At 47.9% G+C, this 25,089-nt stretch overlaps 1 protein-coding gene across 3 annotated transcripts in view; it reads right to left on the bottom strand.

The window, feature by feature from the left end:
• RGS9 (regulator of G protein signaling 9) overlaps nt 1-25,089 on the bottom strand; it is a 93,647-nt gene that overhangs the window by 57,461 nt on the left and 11,097 nt on the right. For all 3 annotated transcript variants that reach the window (XM_511633.5, XM_009433077.3, XM_016932765.3), the window contains exons 2-8: nt 19,902-19,998; nt 15,063-15,113; nt 13,070-13,176; nt 12,823-12,874; nt 12,501-12,559; nt 10,330-10,406; nt 5,121-5,202 (exon numbers count right to left, since the gene is read on the bottom strand). In XM_511633.5, the coding sequence (XP_511633.3) occupies nt 5,121-5,202; nt 10,330-10,406; nt 12,501-12,559; nt 12,823-12,874; nt 13,070-13,176; nt 15,063-15,113; nt 19,902-19,998 (525 nt within the window). The remainder of the gene's footprint in view (nt 1-5,120; nt 5,203-10,329; nt 10,407-12,500; nt 12,560-12,822; nt 12,875-13,069; nt 13,177-15,062; nt 15,114-19,901; nt 19,999-25,089) is intronic.

Below are 25,089 nucleotides of genomic sequence, written 5' to 3'. Positions count from 1 at the left end.
CGTGGAGCTGACGGACACTTCTCGGTGGTACTCCACCGTGTCCCCCTGCCCCTCCTTCTCTCAGCTTCACCCTCTTCCCAAAAATATCAGACTCTTCTGGTGCATGGAACAGAAAACAAATACTAAGTAAAACACTAACTCGTTTCCTGAACAAAATAAGATAGGGGAAAGAAATAGAGATGAGGCCAGGCGCGGTGGCTCATGCCTGTAATCCCAGCACTTTGAAAGCCTGAGGCCGGCAGATCATGAGGTCAGGAGTTCGAGACCAGCCTGGCCAACACAGTGAAAACCCATCTCTACTAAAGATACAAAAAATTAGCCAGGCGAGGTGGCGCACACCTGTAATTCCAGCTACTCGGCAGGCTGAGGCAGGAGAATCGCTGGAACCCAGGAGGCGAAGGTTGCAGTGAGCTGAGATCACGCCATTGCACTCCAGCCTGGGCAACAGGGCAACACTCCGTCTCAAAAAAAAAGAAAGAAAGAAAGAAAAAAGAAATAGAGATGAGGTGAAACAGGGAGACAATTTTATGTTGCTGTGTTAGGAAAGTCAGCTCCTAGAGGATCTTGGCTTGAATGTCACTCTCCACGTCCTGTGTCCTGTGTTCCCTGACCCCCAACCGGACGCAGAGCCCCTGCCTCCTACCAGCTGCCATGGCATTCTGCTTGTTACTCATTCATTGGTTTAATCATTTTAGTCTTTGTCTCTCCACCAGACTGCAAGAAACTCCTTGAGGTCACGGGCAATGTCTGTCTTGGCTCATAATCCAAATATCCCCAATGCCTAGTAAGCACCCGGCATAGAGCAGATATTCACAAAATATATGTTAATTTTTTTTATTTTTTATTTTTGGACCATGGCACATGGAGCACTCCACCCACCCTGGTTTTACAATATAACATTATGTGTCAGGCCGCCACAGTGGCTCATGCCTGGAATCCTAGCACTTTGGGAGGCCAAGGCAGAGTCAGGAGTTCGAGACCAGCCTGGCCAACATGGTAAACCCCCGTCTCTACTAAAAATACAAAAAATTAGCCAGGTGTGGTGGCAGGCGCCTGTAATTCCAGCTACTCAGGAGGCTGATTCAGGAGAATTGCTTGAACCCAAGAGGCAGAGGTTGCAGTGAGCCAAGACCATGCCACTGCACCCCAGAGCGAGACTCTGTCTCAAAAACAAACAAAAAACAACAAACAAACAAAAAACACATTATATGTCAGATCATTTTCCTAGATCAATGAATGGCCCTTGAAAATATTATTTGAATAGCTTCACAATGTTCCATCATGTTAATATACCTCAATTTATTTTGCCATTTTCCATTGTTGGACATTTAGCCTAACCTCGATGGGAAATGGAGGGCAGACATCTCTGGCAAGTGTCTGCATATGTGGTTGAAACAAGGGTCATTTAGCTTGATATGCAGATAAGGGATTGCTTGATTTAGCACACCCACCGCCAGGAAGCAGCTTCAGACTACATCCTTGGGAGGCAGGAAGTCACAGATGGCACAGCAAAGATGCAGGGAAGGCCTCCACATGCCTGTCTAAGGGAGCGCTTTCTCCCTTTGTTCATTTACAAAACTCACTGTTGTTTGCATCGTGCTCAGATCTGTACTTGGTTCCATTTGAGTAAAAAACGGGTGAGAAACATCGTTTTCCTTCATTACAGGATGCTGAATCACAGGTGTCCTTTGGGATCCGGGTAGGAATTCAGGTCAGAGCCTCAACGACCACCACCCACGTGGGGTCTTGGCCTTTGCCAGTGATGATCTCCCTGAAACAGCATCTATCAGACATTTCTCCCTGCCTTTCTAAATCAATCACCCTCTCGCTGTGCCCCTTCTGCAATTAGGTCTTATCTCTGGGAGAGTGTCACTCACCTGTGCTCCAGCAATTTGGATTTTGAGCTCCTTGAGCTGAGAGAGGGACCACGGGTGGGGCCTCCTTGCACAGAAGCAGAATATCGGGCTTTACCATCAGAAAGATGTGGCTTCCTCTCTCAGAACTGAGCAGGCTACTGAACCTCTATGAGCCTCAATTTCTCCATCTGAATAATGGGGATGGTGATATTCCCTACATCATAGCATCAGGCATCAATGAGGTCATCTGTGCCAAGAGCTTAACACAGGTTCAGAGGAGTACTCAATGACTCTTGGGTGTTATTTCACACCCAGCACCTAACCCCTTCCCTGGGACAAAGTCAAGGCTCAACGAAGATTTCATGGATCAACGAACAGACAAATGAACAAGTGAATGAGTCGGTTCAGTAACAGCAGGCCACGTCTCACTCTACAACTGTTGGTTACAGTCTGACACGGAGTGGCCGCGACACTCCACGGCGCCAAGTGCTTTGTTTGCCTTGGCTGGCTTTTTTCCCATTGAACTGACGGTTTGTTTGGGTCTCCTGGAGACAGTCTGGCAGCCTGTGAGCTCCGGGGCTTCCTGAGCCTGTCAGTCAGATTGCTCAATTTCTAGACTGAGATGCTCTTCAAAAACACTACCTTCCACCCCCACAGGCCAACAAGAGATGGGGAGAATTTTAAGAAAATCACAGAGAGTGGGGCCACTGCACTCTCCTGCCTCATCTTTGACTACTGGTCTGGTTTTCACTCAGGCAGCAGCCATGAAAGAGGTTAGATGTGGGGAGCAGTTTTTAGTCCTGGAAGTTCTAGGACCACTCTGAGTCCATCAAAGCCTCATGCTGAACTTGGGTCCCCAGTGCTGTCAAAGAAGGACCAGGCACATGTAAACCCAGGCATTCAGCTTCTTAGAGCAGCAGTGACCCAGGCAACGTTCTAATGACCAAGGAGGTTACCAAAGGACTGAACTGTACCAAGATATCACATGACATTGTCATGAAAGGCAGAAGTGCACAGGGCTAAGGTGCAGGGGGTGGTGCTCCACAGTCAGTGGTATGTGGGTTCAGACCCTCTGGCACTAACTAGCTGTGTAACTTTGGGCAAATTAGCAGCATCCTTGAGCTTTCACTTGCTTATCAGTAAAATGAGAATAATAATAAACCCTTCCATACAGAGCTGCAAAGGTTCAATAAGAATGCAGAAGGTGGCCAGGCGCGGTGGCTCACGCCTGTAATCCCAGCACTTTGGGAGGCCGAGGTGGGCAGATCACGAGGTCAGGAGTTCAAGACTAGGCTGACCAACATGGTGAAACCCCATCTCTACTAAAAATGCCAAAATTAGCCGGATATGGTGGTGCGTGCCTGTAATCCTAGCTACTCAGGAGGCTGAGGCAGTAGAATCGGTTGAACCTGGGAGGCGGAGGTTGCAGCGAGCCGAAATCGTGCCATTGCACTCCAGCCTGGGTGACAGAGCAAGGCTCCATCTCAGAAAAAAAAAAAGAATGCAGAAGGCTTAGCACAGTGGCCAGCACACTGGGAGTTCTCAGTTCATGTCTACTGTGATGGTGACGGTGACAGTGACCACAATGATGAAGACAATAAGGGTGGTGGAGGTGGTGGAGAAAGTGGGGGAAATAAGAGAGGTGGTAGAGGTCAGGGAGATAAGGGAGGTGAGGGAGTGGGAGGTGGGATGACGGTCATGGTGGTGGAGATGGGCTGGGGGGAGGTGGTGGTCATAGAGACACATGGTCATATTTATGTGATTCTGCATCATCCTGTGAAGAGCCACTCAGCCACTAGCCTGGTGGGGGCTGAGAACTTACCCCAGAAGAACTGAGAAGAACCCAGATGATCAGTTTTTCATGTTAATGCATAGCTAGTCTATGTCACTTTGCAAGGAATGTAGTCACATAGGCATTCCCACAGTGAGGAGTCTATGCACATAATATAGAAGCCGTTCTTTACCTACCCTCAGGTATGGTGCCACTGGGCACCAAGGTGTCTTGCCAAATGTGGCATATCCGCCAAGTCTCCTTATCCTCACCACAGAGTGCTTCTGGAACACACGAGCAATGTGAGGCTCCTTCTCATACAAAGAGTTTCTTCGCTACCAACCAGGAGGGGTGCTTATCTCTGGGACCCTGTGCTCTGTCACCCAGCCCCCAGATACCTGTGTTAGGCATCTGTAAACTGGTTTCCCTAGAGGAGAAACCCTGAAGCAAAGAAAAAATCAAACAAGCTGTTTGGGATCAACCTCAGCACCTTAACCTCAACAACACAGCATCCAAACCCATGCCGCTACAGAGTGGAACACCTTAGGAGAATCTGTTTTCAGTATATAAAGAATATAAGCAAAACAGCCAAAATCGATGGGCTTGAAGCTCAAAAATCCATAAACTCTGACACCAGGCCTCACTCAGTTCTCCTTCTGGTTCTGAGAATTTCTGATACCTGGCAGGCAAGGAAGCTAAAGGAAGAGGAGGAAGAACATTTCTTTCTAACTCTTCGGTTTCCAGAATCTCATTCACATCTCCTACCTCCCATGACCCATAGGCAGCACAGGGAGCTGTACAGGAGGAAACTGAGGCAGCAGAGTTAATCCCAGTATGCAGCAGTCAGACCCCACTTCTGTGTGCTGGGGAATGAGGCTACCATTTCCCAGTGATGAGCTGGGGCAAGTTACACCAGCTCTGTACAGCTTGTCTCTCTGGGCCACTGAAGTCCCAAAGCCAGAGATTCAGCGTGCTCCAAGCAAGGAGAAGCTCAACACAGACGTATTCCTTCTCCTTCTCCCATCTCAGCTGCTGGGAACTGGATCTAGGAGAGGAAAAAGTGAGGGAGCTAGAGACACCAAGGAGAACTTTGGCCAAGCAGTTTCCATTCTCACGGGACTCTATTTTTCTGCATTGGCGCCTCCATTGGGGCCTACGTTCTAATTTTTTCTCCTTATATTCCTTTCCCAAGGTATGATATCCTAGCAAAAAAAAAAAAAAAAAAAAAAGTCCCAGCCCTCGTAAAAGACAAATTCATTCAGGTCCCTCCCTACCTAACACCAACAGATGGGCCATGAGCAGACCCCATCCAGGCAGAGAACTTCCTTTTCTGGCCAAGAGGCACTTGGATGTTAACCCAACACTGAGCAGCTCCTCCTGCTGATCCAATTCTCGCCCTAGAGAAAGAGGAGTTGGCAACAGGTATGGAGAGCACAGGATGGAGGTGGGAGGCACAGGAAGAGACAGAGGACACCAGGCAGGAGGATACTCACAGGGCATCGGTGCACCAGCCAGTATGCCTTCTCCTGGCAGTCCAGGGCATATCTGTCTGCTTTGTTCCTCTCCTTTCCAGCCCTGGAAAGCCAAAAGCCACGTGTAAGGCCAGGAAGACTTTGTGTCTTTTGATTAGTGATGCCCCTCATTCCTGATGACCTAGACCCCTCTCCCAACCTGCCCAAGTAATTCACATATACCGTAATAGTAATGAACACAGCAAGCACTGACATCTCACTTAAGTACTAGCACCCTTCTAACCACTTTGACACGTATTAACTCTTTTAATCCCACTTCATCCTCCCGGTGGCCTTTTCTTACTTCAAAGTTCAGGGCACTGAAATGAAGAGGGGGTGAATGCCCCACCAGCCCACCGGGGTCACACTGCCAGCAATTGGCAGAAGTGGCACTTGCACTTGGGAGTCTGGCCAGGGTCTAACTTCCCCGGACAGGACAGTGCTGCACTGAGATCATACTGCCGCCACCAGCCCTAAATCAAACCAACTCCACCAACTTCAACATTGGAGAGCAGCGCGCATGGGTGAACTTCCGGGTCGATATTTGACCTCCTGGCTTCTTAACTTTTCCCTGTTTGGGCAAACAACATAGTCAACGTCTGGTCAGGCAGGCAACCCCCTGTGGGATGGTGACGAGGAAGATGCTGGCCTGGGGAGTCCTCTCTCCTCCGTGCCTGTAACTTCTACTCTGGCACTGCAAAGAGTTCATGCCACGTCGGGGCTTTTTCTGAGCACAACTTATTGCTATAAAAGGCTATTTATGGCCCGGCGCAGTGGCTCATGCCTGTAATCACAGCACTTTGGGAGGCTGAGGTGGGCAGATCACTTGAGGTCAGGAGTTCAAGACCAGCCTGATCAACATGGTGAAACCCCGTCTCTACCAAAAATATAAAAATGTTCCGGGCATGGTGGCAAGCACTTGTAATCCCAGCTACTCAGGAGGCTGAGGCAGGAGAATCGTTTGAACCTGGGAGGCAGAGGTTGCAGTGAGCCGAGATCGCACCACTGCACTCCAGCCTGGGCAACAAGAGCAAAACTCCGTCTCAAAAATAAATAAATAAATAAAAAAGGGCTGTTTATTTTCCTTTTTATCTCGCAGTCTCTCTCCCTTTCCCACTCTGGATGGGAAATGACGCAGGGCCTTCTTCCTCCAGGGGCAAAGTAACACTAATGATCCTGCCGTGGGCCCCCTTCTGTACCATTTCCACGGTGACCCGCGCTCACACTTGTTAATGCTTGTTTTCCCAGGCAACGTGGGATGACGCACACGCCCTCTGCAAGACAGAGTCGGCGAATTCATCTCCCCGTTAACGTACTGTGAAAAACATCATAACACTCAGGGAGCCAGATGGGTGAACAGCGCCATTCCATTTGGGCGTTCCGTCAGCCTCCTCTGGAAATTAAATATAAACATTGTTTTCAAACTTCCCCCTGATAGCCTAACTGGATTTTCTACCACATTAACTAGCCCCTGACCTCAGGAGCATGGGCCACAACCAGCCTGAGGCATTGCAGTTTCCACAATGCTGGAGAGCCTGGTAAATAGAGTCACTCTCTGATTTACCCCACGGGTCCTTTCCGGCTTTGCTCTTCTGCTTTTCTGTAACAGATGTTATTACAGGAGAGTCATGATAAATGGAATGCAAGAGAGTTAGTAACCTAGGAATTACTTTAGTTTGTGATTTTTTCAGCAACAGCATTTGCTTAATTTTTCATTCATTCATTCATTCATTCACGTACTCATTGATCTTCCAGTATATTCCAAGCACTGGGAGTCTACTGGTGAACCAAACATAGTCCCTGCCCTTGAGTAGCTTTTGACCTAAACATCACATACACAGTCAAAGAATCAATACAGAATTGCAAATTGCATTATTTGCCATAAGGAAACATTCAGAGTACCATCATGTAGCATCAGGGATGGCCTCTGTGGTGATTTTTAAATATGTCTACAATTCTTTGACACTCTTTCCATTGATAGATGTGTCTATGTCTCCTCCCCTTGAAGCCAGATGGGATTTTGTGATGGTTTCTACCAACATGGGACGTCAGGCATGGCACTAATTTCTGAGGCCAGGCCATAAAAGGTGGGACAGCAGTCACCCTCCTTACTGGAATATGTGGTCTTGAAGTCCCCAAACACCTCTAAGCAATCTAACAACCCTCCCTGATGCTGCCGTGCTATGAGGTAGCTCAAGCTAGACCACACAGAGAGGCTACAAGAAGAGAGTAGGAAATGCCAGCCAGCCCCCAGTTGCTCCAGGCCCCCAGCTCCAGCCATCTGACAGCAACCACTCTAGAGACTCTGAGTCAGAATTGATAGGCCAAGACCTTCCCAAATCCCTAACCTATAGAAATCAGGACACATAATAAAATAATTGTTGTTGTTTTGAGCCACTAAATTTAGGATGATCTGAGTGCAGTAACAGCTAATCAGAAAAGCCTCTTTGAGGAAGTAACATTGGAAGTGAATGTTCTCCCTGATAGCTAGAGAAGATGGATTGAGGTGATCTTATCTGTGTTTCAAACATGGGGAGAAATTGGGAGCAGAGAGGCCAGTTGGGAGGATGTTGCCGTGGTTCAGGTGACGGTGAGTTTGGTTCAACCAGGGTAGGGGCAGTAGAGGTACTGATATGGGTGATACTGGAGGAAGAGGTTTGGAGAGTGAGGGAAAGCCATATTTGAATATGGACAAGGTAAGTTTGAGGTTTGACAGCAACATGAGATCTTGAGTAGCTGTCTGGGTGCTGAGTGTGGAACTTGGAAGACAGGACTCAGCATAACAAAATGACTACTTTATGGGCCAACCTACATGGTCAACCACGTTTTGTGCTGAGACCCTAAATCTGAAATCAGAGGCAGCCTTTAAGCCATAAAATAAGTGGGAAAAAGCCGTCTCAAATGGAGCAAGCCTTTTAGGAATCGCTCATTCCAAGGCACCTAGAAGAATGAAAGAGGGGAATGTCCCAGGACCTGGGCAGCACAGAGCTTTATCGCAGCTGAGTCCAAGGCCTTGGTGGTGGACCTGCAGGGATCACTGAGAACAGCTCCAAGCTTCAAGAGCACCCAGAGCGCCCAGGAAAGCAGATGTCAGGGTTCATAGTCCTGTGGGTTGCTGGGATAGTCCTGCTCAGAGCAGACAGGAGGAGGAAGGGATGGAGGGGTTGAGGGAGAGGGGCACATCTTACCCATCTCTGTGTCCCTGGAGCCCAGCCCAGTGCTGGAACCCATCAGAAACTCAAAACTGGTGCAACAAATGGAATTAAGTAATATCAGCCCAAGATCTACCATTATCTCACCAAGTGACTTCAGCTAAGTAATTTTCACCTCCCTAAGTCTCAGTCTCCCCATTTGTAGAAATGAAGGGTGACAATAATTACTACGGTAAGTATTTCCCCACACCAACATAAAGTGAGACAGTACCCAGAAACTCACCAAATGAAGCCTTATGAACAAATATAAGTGATTAAAGATAACCCGTGTTGTTTCGCCTCAAATGTACCCAGGTAGAAACATGTTTGTGGCTAATGAGCAGTGGCAGCTCTCTCACTGATGTTCTACCTGATTCTAAACCCTAAGAACATATTTTCCCCCCTGGAGGGCAATAAAGCTGTTCCGCCATAAGAATCTATTTTTCCCGGACCAGCTCTCCCATAAACAGTGTTCATCACTACTCCAATACCTAGGCTGCTGGGTGAGAATCAGGTCTTCCCCATCCAGCCCAGCTGAGCACCAGCAAGTCTAGACCTTCCTGGATCTGGGACTGTCACAGCGAGTGAGGCTGGACTGGGGGGATCATCGGTTTTGGTAATCACTGGTGCGGGTCACCAGATGTTCCCAGCTGTCCCTCTTCTCAGGCACCTAGTAGGATTCTATGTCTCCACCCACCAACCTTTGACGTTGACCTGCTTTGCCTAGTGACTCATGAGCAGGATGACAGGGCTGCTCTGATACACACAGGAAATCCCTGTCCCTGCTAAGCAACGCACAAAGCCCAGATGGTGCTGCTTCTTCTGCATATGGGTCCTGGAGGTGGGGAAAGCATGTCAGGGCCCCAGCTGCACCACGGTGGATGAGGAGCACCAGCAAGAAATGGACCTTGTGGTTTCCAGCCCCTGAGAGTTGGGGGCTGTTTGTAATGATAGGCTAACCTTGTCCTGACCACACCCTCTCCCTACCACTCACTGTCCCCAATATCTGCATCCGGCTCTCGTTAAGGCAGAGCCCTGGAGGGGACTTCCAGTTCCAGTTCTGATATGGCAACAGGCAAATGCAAGTGAGCGAGGCGTGGTTCTAACATGACAATCTGATCACTGTGTATCCCTTCCCTGCTTAAACATCATTCTATGGCTCCCTATGGCCCTCACCACAAAGCCCTCTCACGATCCGCTCTTGCTAACATCTCTAGTTCACATCTTCCTAATTCCACACTTTGCACTCTCAGATGCAGCTGCAAGGAACTGCTTGCAGTGGGCACACTCCTGCCTCCAGCCTCTGGTTCTGCCTGCTGAGAGCCCCTTCCTCTCACCACACCTCTCCTCTTCCTCCACAACTGCCATCCTTCACCTGGACCCCTCCTATGCATTCCCCAGGTTCAATGCCATTTCTACGATTCCTTCTGAAAACCCCAGCCAGGTGGCCCTCATCTCACAGCAGCACCATAGCCTATTCTTTCATCTGCCTGACCTATGAGACTGTGTCTTTTGATTCCCCCTGCGCAGCCCAGTGTTAGGCACATAAATGCTCAAAAACAAGTTTATTTTAATAAAAGGAAAGAGTCCAGGCGCAGTGGTTCACGCCTGTAATACCAGCACTTTGGGAGACTGAGGCAGGCTGATCACGAGGTCAGGAGTTTGAGACCAGCCTGGCCAACATGGTGAAACCCCGTCTCTACTAAAAATACAAATAATAATAATAATAATAATAATAATAAATAAAAATTAGCCAGGCATGGTGCTGGGTGCCTGTAATCTCAGCTACTTGGGAGGCAAGGCAGGAGAATCGCTTGAACCCAGGAGGCGGAGGTTGCAGTGAGCCGAGATCACACCACTGCACTCCAGGCTGGGCGACAGAGCGAGACTCTGTCTCAAAAAAAAAATAAAAATAAAAAATAAAATAAATAAAAAGAAACAAAGAAGGAAGAGAGGGAGGAAAGACACCGAGAGGACAAGCATGGTCTCCTTTCACTCACCTGTACTGCTCTTTGGCCTGCATAATGACAAAGTCCCACTTATAGTTCATTTTTTGGTTCAAGAAATTGTAATTTTCCTAAAGAAGAAAAACAAAATGAGAACAGTAAGCCCCAAGATATATGCCATGTGCCGCAGGGCAACAAACTCTAAGTCAGCAAGGGCACACCCCTGGCTCATGGCAACCATGGACCCAGCCCGATGGTGTCTAAGCTGGTTTTACCATGGTGTTCACTCAAGGAGCAGCTGAATTCTCAAAACACTTTCACAAGAAGCCTCACTTTTATTGGTTTTCTTTGCTTTTGTAAAAATAAATGTATCCCGGCCAGGCGTGGTGGCTCACGCCTGTAATCCCAGCACTTTGGGAGGCCAAGGCAGGCAGATCACAAGGTCAGGAGATCGAGACCATCATGGCTAACATGGTGAAACCCTGTCTCTACTAAAAAAAAAAAAATACAAAAAATTAGCCAGGCGTGGTGGCGGGTGCCTGTAGTCCCAGCAACTCGGGAGGCTGAGGCAGGAGAATGGCATGAACCCGGGAGGCAGAGCTTGCAGTGAGCCAATATTGTGCTACTGCACTCCAGGCTGGGTGACAGAGTGAGACTTCCTCTCAAATAAATAAAAAATAAATAAATAAATAAATGTATCCCAAATCTGATTAGGAAGAGAGCATCAGAGATTAAAAATAATTTGAAAATCAATTTTTTTTTTGAGACAGTGTCTCACTCTGTTGCCCAGGCTGGAAGGCAGTGGCACAATCATAGCTCACTGCAGCCTCAAACTCCTGGGCTCAAGCCATTCTCCTGCCTCAGTAGCTAGGACTACCTGTGCATGCCACCACACCTGGCTAATTTTTTAATCTTTTGTAGAGATAGGGTCTCACTATGTTGCCAGGCTGGTCTTGAACTCCTGGCCTCGAGTGATCCTCCCATCTTGGCCTCCCAAAATGCTGGGATTATAGGCGTGAGCCACCACACCCAACCTGGAAACTCACTATTCAACAACACAGCATCACAAATTCACAAAATAAACCCTAAGATAAACCAAAGATAAACCGGCCTTTCTGAAAACATGTTTGTAAGAATAAAAACACGTGGCCTAGCATGGTGGCTCACGCCTGTAATCCCAGCACTTCGGGAGGCTGAGGTGGATGGATCACTTGAGCCCAGGAGTTTGAGACTAGCCTGGGCCTCCTGTCTCTACAAAAAATACAAAAATTAGCTGGGTGTGGTGGCATGCTCCTGTAGTCCCAGCTGCTTGGGAGGCTGAGACTTGAGCCCAGGAGACAGAAGTTGCAGTGAGCCGAGACTGCACCACTATAGTCCAGCCTGGGTGATTGAGCAAGACGTTGTCTCAAATAAATAAATAAATAAATAAATAAATATAAAAACACAGCAAGATTTTAACCCTCCACCCAGAAATTTTGGCCTTTTGAGGGCTAGCATGTGTTCTTTGGGAAACTGGACTCACCCAGCCTAAAACAAAAGTCTATACAGTCCTATTGTTTTCCCATCATAAATTGAAGTTCGGGCCAGGCACGATGGCTCACACCTGTAATCCCAGCACTTTGAGAGGCCGAGGCAGGCAGATCACTTGAGGTCAGAAGTTCGAGACTAGCCTGGCCAACATAGTGAAACCTCATCTCTATTAAAAATACAAAAATTAGCCAGGCGTGGTGGCACACGCCTGTAATCCCAGCTACTTGGGAGGCTAAGGCAGGAGAATCGCTTGAACCTGGAAGGTGGAGGTTGCAATAAGCTGAGATCATGCCACTGTACTTCAGCCCAGGCAACAGAGCAAGACCTTGTCTCAAAAAAACAAAAAAAAAACAATTCAAGTTCAAATCTGTTAACCAAGGGTTGTCCATTAGAGTACATATTTATTATGTCACATTGTTTTGGGATGGCAAAAGGAAGTGGGTAGCCACTGTGTGCCCAGTAGCCACTGAGGCAAGGGCTTAAATTACAGCAAGAGAAACTGAAGTTAGACATGAGAAAGAATTTACTTCAGCTAGCTGCTTCTAATTAATAAATGGATGGCTAGCTGGCTGGCTGGATGGATCGCATATGAATGTGGGCGCATATGAATGTAGTGATGTGGGAATGAGGAAAGTACAGCTCAAAACTATCTTCCACTCAATTATAACAACCTCTACTTAAAAGCACCTCCATACCTTTTCATATTCTTCCAAAATCCCTTTCTTTTTGATATTTCGCTTGGCCAGATAGATGGCTGGAAAAGAAAGCAATGACATCTTCCATCATCATCTTTCAAAACCCCATCTGCAGCCTCCCTAAGCCTGAGGCTGCTGTGCTCAGAGTCGGGGAGAGAACGCTCAGCACACCCAGCCCCTTGCCCCTGGGGACATGCCCAGTACAGATGTGGACTGACAGAAAGGTCATGATGACAGCAAGACAAATGTCACCAAAGTGCAGCAAGTAAATAAGCAGCATGTTAAGCACTACCAAAGGCATAGTTGGGGCTGAAGTATTTACCGTAATCGGTATCTTCAGCTGGCCACTGCTGGGTGGGCCAGAAATACGGTGTCTGCAAAAGAAACCAGGGAAACCACGCTTTAAAACTGGATTGTGACTCAATGGACCCCAACCCTGTGACTAAAGAAATCCAACCACCTTGGCCCCCTCCACCGTTTCTGAAGTCCTGATCTGTGAAACTATGAACCCCACCTTTTCAAATGAGATCAACCCCATATGAACAGCCAGGGTCAAGGCCAAGACTCACCTGAAATCTGTAGAGGCTGCCATCAGGCTTGAGAATGAGATTCTTGGGGTCTTGCAGCGGGTAAATGTAGCCATACCTGACAATAAAGTTGCCCAAGTTCTGTGCCTCTGGGAAAAGCAGTTCAGACATGGATGTTAAGAGCAGGGCTGAGACAGGAGCTCATTGCCGGCCCCCACGGCACCCCAAACTCCAGGACAGGTGCCCCTTCCTAACAGCACTGCATCTCATGAGCAGTGAGGACACTGGTTCCTGAACTTGGCTGTGGACAAGCGTGAGCTGGGTTGCATGCTAAAAGGAGGACCTCCAGGTCTTATCCCCAGGAATGACAACTCAATAAGTCTAGATGGGAACTAGGAAATCTGGATGTTAACAGAAACCACACGTGGTCTGCTGCAGCGGGTGATGGTTAAGGAAGGCCTAGAGAAGCCTCTATAGGCCCTTTGGGTGTGGGAAAGGTCACAGGACTGGGAAGAAAATGTCTCTGTTGGACCAACAGACACTTTGTCACTCCAAGAATAAGCAAGGAGCATCATGTTTATTGCCAACTTCTATCCCAAGCTCACCTCTGCCTGCATCTCGGGTCCAGACCCTTCCTCTCCTTCCCACTTCACTTTCATTCCCACCCTGCTCCAGTTTATTCGGAAGCACAGCCTTGTTTATCAATTATATCAATTAAAGGACAAACTTCCTTGGTTCTTTCTCCAAAGCATCAATGAAAGCAGATATCCTTCCATCCTCTGGAGAGGATTCCATCCCTCCATTCCTGCAGGACCCCCCAGCCCAAGGACCCAACCCATCTCCCCATCCCATAGCTCAGCCTCCAAGGTGTGGGAAGACTTCCTCCCCAGCCCTCCCTCTCCAGGTCTCGCTCCCTCCATCAAAGACCAAGTCCTAAAGTTGTATGCCTCATTGTACCAACAGCCTATTTTCTAGTGTGAAATCTACTCTCCAGTTTCTTTCTGCTCCAATCCATTTTCTAAATTGCTGCCTTTCGCTCGTGTCCGTGTGAAGAGACCACCAAACAGGCTTCGTGTGAGCAACAAGGCTGTTTATTTCACCTGGGTGCAGGCGGGCTGAATCCAAAAAGAGAGTCAGCGAAGGGAGATAGGGGTGGGGCCATTTTATAAGATTTGGGTAGGTAAAGGAAAAAGGGGGGGTTGTTCTCTGGCGGGCAGGAGTGGGGGGTCACAAGGTGCTCAGTGGGGGAGATTTTTGAGCCAGGATGAGCCGGGAGAAGGAATTTCACAAGGTAATGCCATCAGTTAAGGCAAGGACTGGCCATTTTCACTTCTTTTGTGGTGGAATGTCATCAGTTAAGTCAGGAACAGGCCATGTAAATATCACTTCTTTTGTGATTCTTCAGTTCATTTCAGGCCATCTGGATGTATACGTGCAGGCCACAGGGGATATGATGGCTTAGCTTGGGCTCAGAGGCCTGACACTGCGAGGCACCCTAGCTGAAATATGATTATCAGGCACATTGCCATGCTCAAAAATTGCCTGTGGCTTCCTATTGCCTATCTCCCAGATCTTCAGGTGCTCTTCCACCCCTCTGCCACCCTCCATAGCCATCTGGAGCCATGACTCTCAATCTCCCTTGTCACTCCTCCACTTTCCGCTCATTCCATTTCTAAACCATTGCTCTTGCTAGTGTCCCCTTATAGGAAGACCCTCAGAGCTCCTCTTCACCAATTCACAAGCATCACTTCTTTCAAGACCAGCTATACACAGCACCCCCTCCAGGACTTTCTTGACTGAGTCCTCCGCACTTATCCCTGTTATTTATGCTCTAAATATTTTGTACAAAATAACTCTTTCGTCCCCAAATTATCCTGCCTTTGCTTTTGATTCTGGTACTTTTACACACGAAGGTCATGTCTGTCCAATTAAAATGTAAATTTCTCAGAAACACAGGCTAAGTCTCTATTTAGTTTCTCCCATGGTGCTGTACACACAGCTGTCCCGGATAACTGAGTGCCAGATGAGCTCTCACCCAGACTGGAGATCCAAAGCCGCTGGACGATCCATTGCAGAACATCACTTCCTGAAAAACAAGAGACATTTGCGGTTATTGTCATAGCCTCCTGACACATCCCCGCTCCTCCACGCTGTTGCCTGACTGGTCTCCTTCCTGTTCAGCTGCGATTTCATTCCTCTTCGCTCAGAACCTTCAGAAACCCCCACCTCATCATGCTCAGTCCCAGCTCTGCAGCCTGTAATTCAAGGCTATCCATGATCTGACTCCAGCAGATGTGCAACTTAACACCGCACGCCCTCCCAGCCCACGCATACATACACACATGCTTCATCTTTACATCTCTTGTTGTATCGATCTTTTACCTGACGATAACTTGTACATGGACTGTTATTCACTAACTGGATAGTAAATAGGCTAAGTCTAAACACACACACACACACACACACACACACAAAACAGACCCGAGGCAAGCTGTTTGCAGGGCTCTGGACCAAGCTGGGACTCTGGGAGTAAAACAGAGCCAGGGATGAGAAGAGGACAGGCTGAGGGCTGGGGCCGGCTCTCCAACTCCCCAAGTTCCCAGGCAGAACTCCGAGGAGTCAGAAACTTCTAAACTTGAACCTGGCCTTCCATGACATTGTGAAGGTACTTTTGTCAGGGTAGGAGGTTGGGACCTATCCTAGTTGATTTATAACTTTAGATGATGGAATGAAGGCTCCATGTGTACTCTCGCCCCAGGCCCTGCAAATCTTAGGGGCTGGCTTGGGAACAACACACAAAAAAACATGAAAAAATGGCATGAAAAACAGCAGGAGAGGCGGGCTCAGAGGCCAGGAGAGAATGTGCACCCGTACACCCGTCCCACCCACCTGCTCCCCTCAAGGATTCAGATTTATCTAAGGGTCAAGGCAAGCCAAGTTCCACCAACAAGCCCAGAGCTGCCATACGACCCCACAGAAGCTCTGAGCCCCTTCCCTCAGCCTGGGCCCTCTCGCCTCACAAGCAGAAGGTACAGCTTGTAGGCACAAGGTAATAGCATCTCAGAAGATAGACAAGGTGCCCTGGAACGAAGCACCGCATCACAGATACCATCGTGCAGATGCCAATGGTCACATTTTCCAGCAATCTTAGCCTGCTTTCCAAAGGCCAAGGTGGAAGCCTGTCTGCATGGGAACAGGCCCACATAACATATCAAAGAAGAGGGCCAGGATTGAGACTCCACTCCCTGTGTTCTTATGTCTGGATAATTGCCAATGATACTTCCCTCCTCGGAGGCGGTGCAGGGACATTTCTTCTTATGACCCACATACACACTCTCTGGGCATAATTGCCTGCCTACGACCATGGCTGGGTGTAGACAACCTGTAATTCTTCCCTTCATGCCCACACCCTAGGACACAAATGTCCAGCCATGATCTCTGTCAGTGTCCACATGCACACCGTCGTGGCTTTCCATGGTTCTCCCTCTGTTGCTCTTAGCATCATTCACCCCTGGATGGCTGTTCAAAAGCAAAATCCTTCATCTAAACTCCTAGGACTGGGTGTTTAGACTTTCCACACCAAGTCTCTCTCTTTAAATGCTACACAGTGGTGCGCAGGCAGAGAGACAGACCTAGGCAGACATCAGACTGATTAGCTCTCTCCACCGAGGAGCCGAGGGCTTTCTCATCCACTTGACTGCCTCCCGAAATAGATCAAATGAGATTATGGTGCCACCAGCATCTGTACCACGCGGTCTACGCTGACAGCATGGCAGGCTGCTCAGGCTCCTGCATCAGCCACCTTTGTCCCGAGGAAGCCCTGGGACGCCTGCCATCCAAGAAGTTAAATAATTTTTTTTTTTTATCAGTGCTGTTGTTGCAGGACCAGGGCTTCTCCCTGTGTTGTTTCTACAGCAGCTGGAATTCACCTGTGCAGGAGGAACAAGGAAACCATGGCAGGATGGGCGACCTCACCCAAATCCAGGAACCAAGTGTGCCCCGTGTGCAGGGAAGGAAAGCAGCTGGTGCACACTGACAGTAGATAAGAATATGGACTCTGGGCTGGGCGCGGTGGCTCATGCCTGTAATCCCAGCACTTTGGGAGGCCGAGGCGGGTGGATCACCTGAGGTCAGGAGTTCGAGATCAGCCTGACCAACATAGTGAAACCTCATCTCTACTAAAAATACAAAAATTAGTTGGATGTGGTGGTGGGTGCCTGTAATCCTAGCTACTCCGGAGCTGAGGCATGAGAATCGCTTGAACCCAGGAGGCAGAAGCTGCAATGAGCCAAGATAGTGCCACTGCACTCCAGCCTGAGCAACAGAGCAAGACCCTGTCTCAAAAAAATAAATAAAAGTAAAAATAAAATATATATATGGACTCTGGAGTCACATTGCTGGGCTGAAATTCAAGCTCACTAATGAAATGAGCTTAAGGACATGAAGGCAAGTTGCTGAAACTCTTTGGTCTCCATAACCCCATGTGCAAAAAGTGGGCAGTCATATCTACCCCTAACTTTATTGTGAGTGTTAACAGACAATGAGTGGGAAAGCACTAGCTACCACCACCATCCAGCACCCGCCGCGTACTCAGCACCTGCACAGCACTCTCTCGCTTCCTTCCTGCACTCGTTCCCTTAGGGAGGGATTGCCATTCTTGCATTCAAAATGAGAAAACTGGCCAGCTGTGGAGTCTCAAGCTGGTAATCCCAGCACTTTGGAAAACCGAGGCAGGAGGATCACTTGCGCCCAGGAGGTCAAGGCTGCAGTGAGCCATAATTGCATGACTGCACTCCAGCCTGGGAGACAGCATGAGACCCTGTCTCAAAACAAACAAACAAAACAAAACAAACAAACAAACAAAAACAATGGAGAAAGTAAACTGAGACCAGGGCTACAGCTAGAAAAGACACCTGAAGGATTTAATCCTTCACTCTCCGCACAATGACAGACAAGAAGTGACTCATGCATTCAATAAACTTTTACTAACCATCTGTTACAAACACAGCTCTGCTAAGCATTGGGATTACCCAGATGAGCAAGACAAGATACTTTCCCTTAAAGGGCCCCAGTCCAGTAGAGAATTCAGGCCAAAATTGATGACAGTCAAAGGCAGGGAGGGGGACGGGGTCAGGGATGCCTTCAGGAAGAATTGCCCCAGCTGCATCTGAGGTGATGGGGGACACAAAGGCACCCTGAAAAGTCTGCCCCCTGTTTCCACTCTTTGGGTGCCCAGAGCTACTCTGGTTCTTGGCCTTTCCAAAGTCTGGCTTGTCAGTGTTTCCTTTTCCTTCATGAGCTGCTCTATAGCATTTCAATTACTTCCCCTTTTGCTCCAACAAAACAGTGGGTCTTCTGTTGCTTGCATGCAAGGAAACCTGAGTGACACATTGCTGGTGGGGGCATCCTTTCTTCTAAGCAGTCAGAAAGGGAAAGGGGAAGCTGTGAGCCAGCTTGTCTCTGCAAAGACTAGGGCACCTTGAGTGAAAAATAAATAGTCAGGTCAGGGGTGGCGTAGAGAGGGAGGCCTCAGGTTGAGCACAGCCGTGGTGAGGCCCGGGCTTGGGCCATGAGAAGCTGTCTGCTTCTGCAGGCAATACGCCTAAGTATGAAACATTGTCTTTACTGCAAAATCAAGATCAGAAAACAGGTAACACATTAACCAAAATGCTCTCTTAATATTGGTGTCCAGCCCTTCTTGCCAATATCCCCAAATGATGCTCTGCAGGCACCTCACCCCCACCACACACAGAGAGGAGACAGTGGCACCACCCCCACAGGGCAGTTGAGAAGGGCCTGAAATGAATTAGAAGGTAAAAGGTGGAGCAAAACAAAGGCCAACTTTTTTCTGCTAAATAGTATTTTTTTTTCTGCTACTTGGTTTCATTAAAACAAAGCAAACAAAACAACAAAACAAAAAATGACAGTGAAGGTTTCTAAAATGACCTTCTGGGAGGAATGGCTTCAAGAAATGACCTGTTGAGTCCTTTTCTCCCTCCTGACCCCTTCCTCAGAGGAAGACTTTAGTCCAGGAGTCAGCAAATGTACTCTGTAGAGCGCTAGATAGTAAATAAACATTTCAGCTTTGTGGGAGTCTTATTCTGTCACCCAGGCTGGAGTGCAGTGGTGCGATCTTGGCTCACTGCAACCTCCGCCTCCCGGGTTCAAGCGATTCTCATGCCTCAGCCTCCCGAGTAGCTGGGATTACAGGCATGCATCACCATGCCTGGCTAATTTTTGTATTTTTAGAAGAGACAGGGTTTCACCATGTTGGTCAGGCCGGTCTCGAACTCCTGACCTCAGGTGATCCACCTGCCTTGGCCTCCCAAAGTGCTGGGATTGTAGGTGTGAGCCACTGTGCCTGGCCACAACTATATATTTTAACTCTGCCATTGTAGTGTAACAGCAGCCATAGACAATACATAAATGAGTGAACATGGATATGTTCCAATAAAACTTTATTTAGAAATAAAGCTTTGTTTTGTTTTGTTTTGTTTTGCTTGAGACGGAGTCTCGCTCAGTCGCCCAGGCTGGAGTGCAATGGCGCAATCTCTGCTCACTGAAAGCTCTGCCTCCCAGGTTCAGGCCATTCTCCTGCCTCATCCTCCCGAGTAGCTGGGACTACAGGCACCTGCCACCATGCCCAGCTAATTTTTTGTATTTTAATAGCGACAAGGTTTCACCGTGTTAGCCAGGATGGTCTTGATCTCCTGACCTTGTGATCCACCCGCCTCGGCCTCCCAAAGTGCTGGGATTACAGGCGTGAGCCACTGCACCTGGCCAAAAATAAAGTTTTTTTACAAACACAGGAGGTGGGCCGTATTGGGCCTGTGGGGTCTATTCCAGGCCAAGACTAAAGTGCAAGCTGCATCACCTGTCATGGCATGAGGAACGCTGGTGACCAGGACCCTCTGGTTCTGCATTCGGACCCCTGTCTCTGGGTTCTGCATGTCCTTCACGAGCGCTTCAATCTGCAAGACAGAACAGGAAAAAGCCGACTGACGAGAACAATTTTGAAAGTTGTGCAGGGCAATTTCCACTGCACTGAGAGGGACCTCAAAATGCAAAGGTGGACACAGGGGTTCCCCATCTGGTACAGGAGCCAGGTGGGCACTGAGTGACTCTAATGCAACCAAGACTAAGGTGTGCTCCACAGACACAGATCCCATCCCTGCATGTGAAGACTCGCAGATTCATCCTGACTGGGAGATTCTGGGGTGGCTTTTAAGGAAAGATGGAGCTTAACAAGAAAGGATTTTGCTGAACAGAAAGTGATAGAACACCATGGGCAAAGGCATGGAAGGATGACAGCTCCCAGGGTTAGTGGAACAGAAAACAGCAGGAGTTGCAGCTGGAAAAGCCAGTGGAGGCCAGACCACATGGACCTCAAAGCCACCCCTGCAGTGTGGATTTTATTCCAGTGACTGTTCCTAGAGAGCGTTCTGGAAATTTGGCCCATGACAGAGAGAAGAACACTGAAGTGTGAAGAAGTTTGCAGAGGTAGAAAAAAGTGCAGTGACCTATTCAAAGCTATTACGTACAGCCCAGGTGAGAAACGACAGTGACCAGGCACAGTGGCTCACGCCTGTAATCCCAAAATCTGGGAGGCAGAGGCGGGAGGATCGCTTAAACCCAGGAGTTTCTGACCTGCCTGGGCAACATAGTGAGACCCTGCCTCTACGAAAAACTTAAAAATTATCTGGGCGTGGTGGTACATGCCTGTAGTTCCCAGCTGCTTGGGAGGCTGAGGCAGGAGGAACACTTGAGCCCAGGAGTTCCAGGCTACAGTGAGCTATGATCGCACCACTGCACTCAGCCTGGGTGACAGAGCGAGACCCTGTCTCTTTTTAAAAAAGAAAAGAAATGACAGCGCTTCAACCCTTAACACTCCCACTCTTTGTATTCTCAGCAGAGCAGCCAGATGGGCTTTCCATTATTTTAGAATATGTCACTCTTCTGCTTGGCTGTTCCACTGCAAGGGCCACTTGACTCCAAGTAAATGATAAAGTTCCCCTACTGGTCTACATGTTCGGGACCTCCTTCCTCTCTGACTTCTTTCTTACCCACTCCCCACTGGCTCCCTCTGATCCAGCCACACTGGCCACCTTCCTTCCCCCAGCCATACCAAGGACACTCCCAGCCAGCCTTGGGCAGGTCCCATGTTCTGGCTCTTCCCTCTACCTGGGCCAGTCTTCGCAAGAGACCAACTTGGCTCCCTCCTCACCTTCTTCCCCTTCTGATGGTCTCAGGAGGCCCACCCTGACCATTCCTAAAGCTGCAACCCTGAACTCCACACTTGGCACTCCTGACGCCCTGCTCCGTTTCTCAAGAGCATGTGTGGTCTTCAAACATACAAAATAATTGACCTAGTTAATACATTGTTGATGGTGCATCTCCCCTAGCTCCTGGAAAGCAAGCTCTTCCTGGGGGTCTTTTTCTGTTGTTGTTTGCTGCTGGATGTCAAGTGTCAGGAAGCATGCCTGCCACATAGATAGTACCCAGTAAGCAAGTGATGTGTGAATCAATAAATAAATGAGGCAGTGGCCAGGAAGATGGTAAGGAGGCATGACTTTCAGAGCCCTAGAAGAGCGAAAATAAACTGCATTTGCAAGTGATTGAAAGGTTCACTAAGGGTGACACAGAATAATGCCAATGTTTATAACTTATACGACCAGAGTTACCAGTTACCAAACTAGAAAATGCAAAGAAGAAGCCACTTCTGGAAGCAAAGGTATCTGCCTTGGAAGGTCGACTGTAAGGGGCTGCTGAGATTCCCACAATGTCTGGGAGGTGATTGGAAATGACTGCCCCAGGTTCAGAAGAGACAGGGTCAGAGATATGAATTAGAGCCATGAATGTCAGGGAGAGTTGAAGCTAAAGAGAATCAACAAACTGTCCAAGGAAGCCTGCACTGCAGGAAGGCAGCCACAGGGACAGCCCTGACTATCTTTAGAGTTGTTTTTTTCATTTTTATTATTAAAAATTATTTCCCACTTGAAAAAATCAAATGGAAATAATATCAGCTGAAGGACTTTTTTTTTTTTTTTTTTTTGAGACAGGTCTCCCTCTGTCGCCCAGGCTGGAATGCAGTGGCACGATCTTGGCTCACTGCAACCGCCACTTCCTGGGCTCAAGCAATTGTCCTACCTCGGCCTCCCGAGTAGCTGGGATTACAGACACATGACACCATGCTCAGTCAATTTTTGTATTTTTAGTAGAGACGGGGTTTTGCCATGTTGGCCAGGCTGGTCTCGAACCCCTGACCTCAAGTGATCCACCTGCCTCAGCCTCCCAAAGTGCTGGCATTATAGGCGTGAGCCACCACACCTGGCGTGAAGGATTTTTTTTTAAAACAAACTGGATGTTTGACACTAGTTAACAAAGATGACTAGAGAAAACCCAGGTGTTTCTCTTGTTATTCGTTGTTTGCTACTGATCTTGACAAAGCTTCACGTGCAGAGGTTTCAAACTTCATGTTCCCCTGGAAAAACCCTCACTAACGGGAAAGCTGTCCACTCCCCCTGCCCCAGATGTGCTTGCCAATGGTCAGCTGGTCATTCGACATCCAGGCACAGTCATGATCAACTCCGGGAAACAAGAGAGAGAAGCTGTGGTCCCTGAGCCCAAAGATCTAACTGACCAGTGCAAGGATATTCTAGGACAATGCAGAACGTGCAATGACAAGGGTGAGTCTATGGTGTCATGTGAACACAGCAGTGCCTAGAGCTGGGCAGGAGAGAAGGACTCCTCCTAGGTTTATTTTTATTTTTATTTTTTTAGACTGAGTTTCTCTCTGTTGCTCAGGCTGGAGTGCAGTGGCGTGATCTCAGCTCACTGCAATCTCCGCCTCCCGAGTTCAAATGATTCTCTTGCCTCAGCCTCCCAAGTAGCTGGGATTACAGGTGTCCGCCACCACACCCAGCTAATTTTTGTATTTTTAGTAGAAACAGGGTTTTACCATGTTGGCCAGGCTGGTCTCGAACTCCTGACCTCAAATGATCCACCCGCTTCGGCCTCCCAAAGTGCTGGGATTACAGGCATAAGCCACTGCACCCAGCCTCCTAGGTTGAATTTTACAAAGATTAGCAAGGAGTAGGAAGCAGAAAGAGAAAAGGAGCATGGGTGAGGGTGTTCTAGGTGGAAGGGCCACAGAAGCAGAAGCACAGAACATGAACCAGCAGCGGGAAACAAAGCCCTTTCCTGCCTTCACCTGGCCCAGGGCTCTCTCCTGAGGTCTGGGCTGCTGCGTGCAGCTGGACATCAACGTGGATGGCTGCTCTCACACCCAGTCTGTCCACATTCCCGCCATTACCCAAAGTAAAACATCTCATCCATTTACCTGCTTCCCCTCCATTTAGCCACCTTGCTTACACCATCATTAGTCTTCTGGCATTGAATTAAACAACATCTCCCAACACTGTCTGGCTCATTACAATTTACAAAATCCTTTTATGATCTGAAGGTGCTTGCTTGCAGTCCAAAGAAAAAGCACTCAGTCTCCATGGGATTTTCTTTCTCTATTAACTGTAGGATCTTGGGCAACTCACTTAACCTCTCTGAATCTCCTTTCTCTCCATAAAATGGGGACCATGATGTGGACTACTAAAGAATTCTATAATCTCTTAGAATTTAATTAATTTGTGACTTTATAATCCCTTAGAATTTAATTATGTAAAATGCTCTATAAGGAGAGATATATGTTATGTATGCATGAAGATATATGCTTTATCAGGAGAGACATATGTTCACTATTATGGTTAGAATTATTAATATTAGTAGCATTCATACTAATACATTTTGAAACTTTGCATGCAGGGTTGTGTTTAGGTGCCCAGGAATAGAAACCCAGGTCAACAAACCAAATAAGTATAGGTATTTATTGAGCATGTATTAAGAACCCTGCACTGCAAGGATACAAGGTAAAAGATACACACCCAGTCTTCAGAAAGTTGAGCAGACAGTTACATGAAAATGAAAAGTTAACTAATATGAAAGCTAGGAGTCTGAATGCAGAGAAAGTTCAGTTCACATCTCTGCTCCAATTTAGAAGCTAGAGGTTTTTGGTAAATTGCTAAATTTCACTAGGACTCATTTATCTGTAAAATAGAGCTTGCAATAGTATCAGGCCCAGTGCGATGGCTCATGCCTGTAATCTCAGCATTTTAGGAGGCCAAGGCGGGTGGATCACTTGAGGTCAGGAGTTCGAGACCAGCCTGGCCAACATGGCAAAACCTCGTTTCTATTAAACATACCAAAAAAAAAAAAAAAAAAAACTAGCCGGGCATGGTGGCAGGCGCCTACAATCCCAGCTACTCACGAGGCTGAGGCAGGAAAATCGCTTGAACCTGGGAGGCAGAGGTTGCAATGAGCCGAGATCATATCACTGCACTCCAGTCTGTGCAAGAGAGAGAACTTGCCTCAAAAACAAACAAAACAAAACAAAAAAAAACACCAAAACCAATCATCGTAGGGATATTGTGAAGACTAAATGAGATTAAGCATACAAAGCATTTCATATCATTCTGTGCACAAAGTATTTATGAAATAGCAATTGCAAGTCAGACATGGTAGCTCATGCCTGTAATCCCAGCTACCTGGAAGGCTGAGGCAGGAAGATCACTTGAGCCCAGGAGTTCGAAACCAGCCTGGGCAACACAGGGAGCCCTTGTCCTCCTCCCCACACCTACCCACAAAAAAAATAGCAACTGCAAACTGGCTGAGATGATCCCAAAAAAAGTGCAGAGAGGGCCAACAGAATCTCCCTAGATGGTGAGGACCAGGCCGCACTCTAAGGGAGGGGTGGTATAAGAAGGACTCAGGTTTCTTAATTCAGAAATGGAAAGAGATTGAAACTGGAACCCTGTGCACTGTTGGTAGAAATGTAAAATGGTGCAGCTGCTGTGGAAAACAGTATGGAGGTTCATCAGAAAAATTAAAAATAGAACTACCACAGCATCCAACAATACCACTTCTGGGTATGTATCCAAAAGAACTGAAATCAGGCTCTGGAAAAGATACCTGCACTCCCATGTTCACTGCAGCACTATACACGTTAGCCAAAA

The sequence above is a fragment of the Pan troglodytes genome, chromosome 19, assembly GCF_028858775.2.
Source record: "Pan troglodytes isolate AG18354 chromosome 19, NHGRI_mPanTro3-v2.0_pri, whole genome shotgun sequence".
Taxonomy (NCBI): domain Eukaryota; kingdom Metazoa; phylum Chordata; class Mammalia; order Primates; family Hominidae; genus Pan; species Pan troglodytes.
Note: the sequence above shows the minus strand (reverse complement) of the source record. Positions and strands in the feature narration are given on the sequence as shown.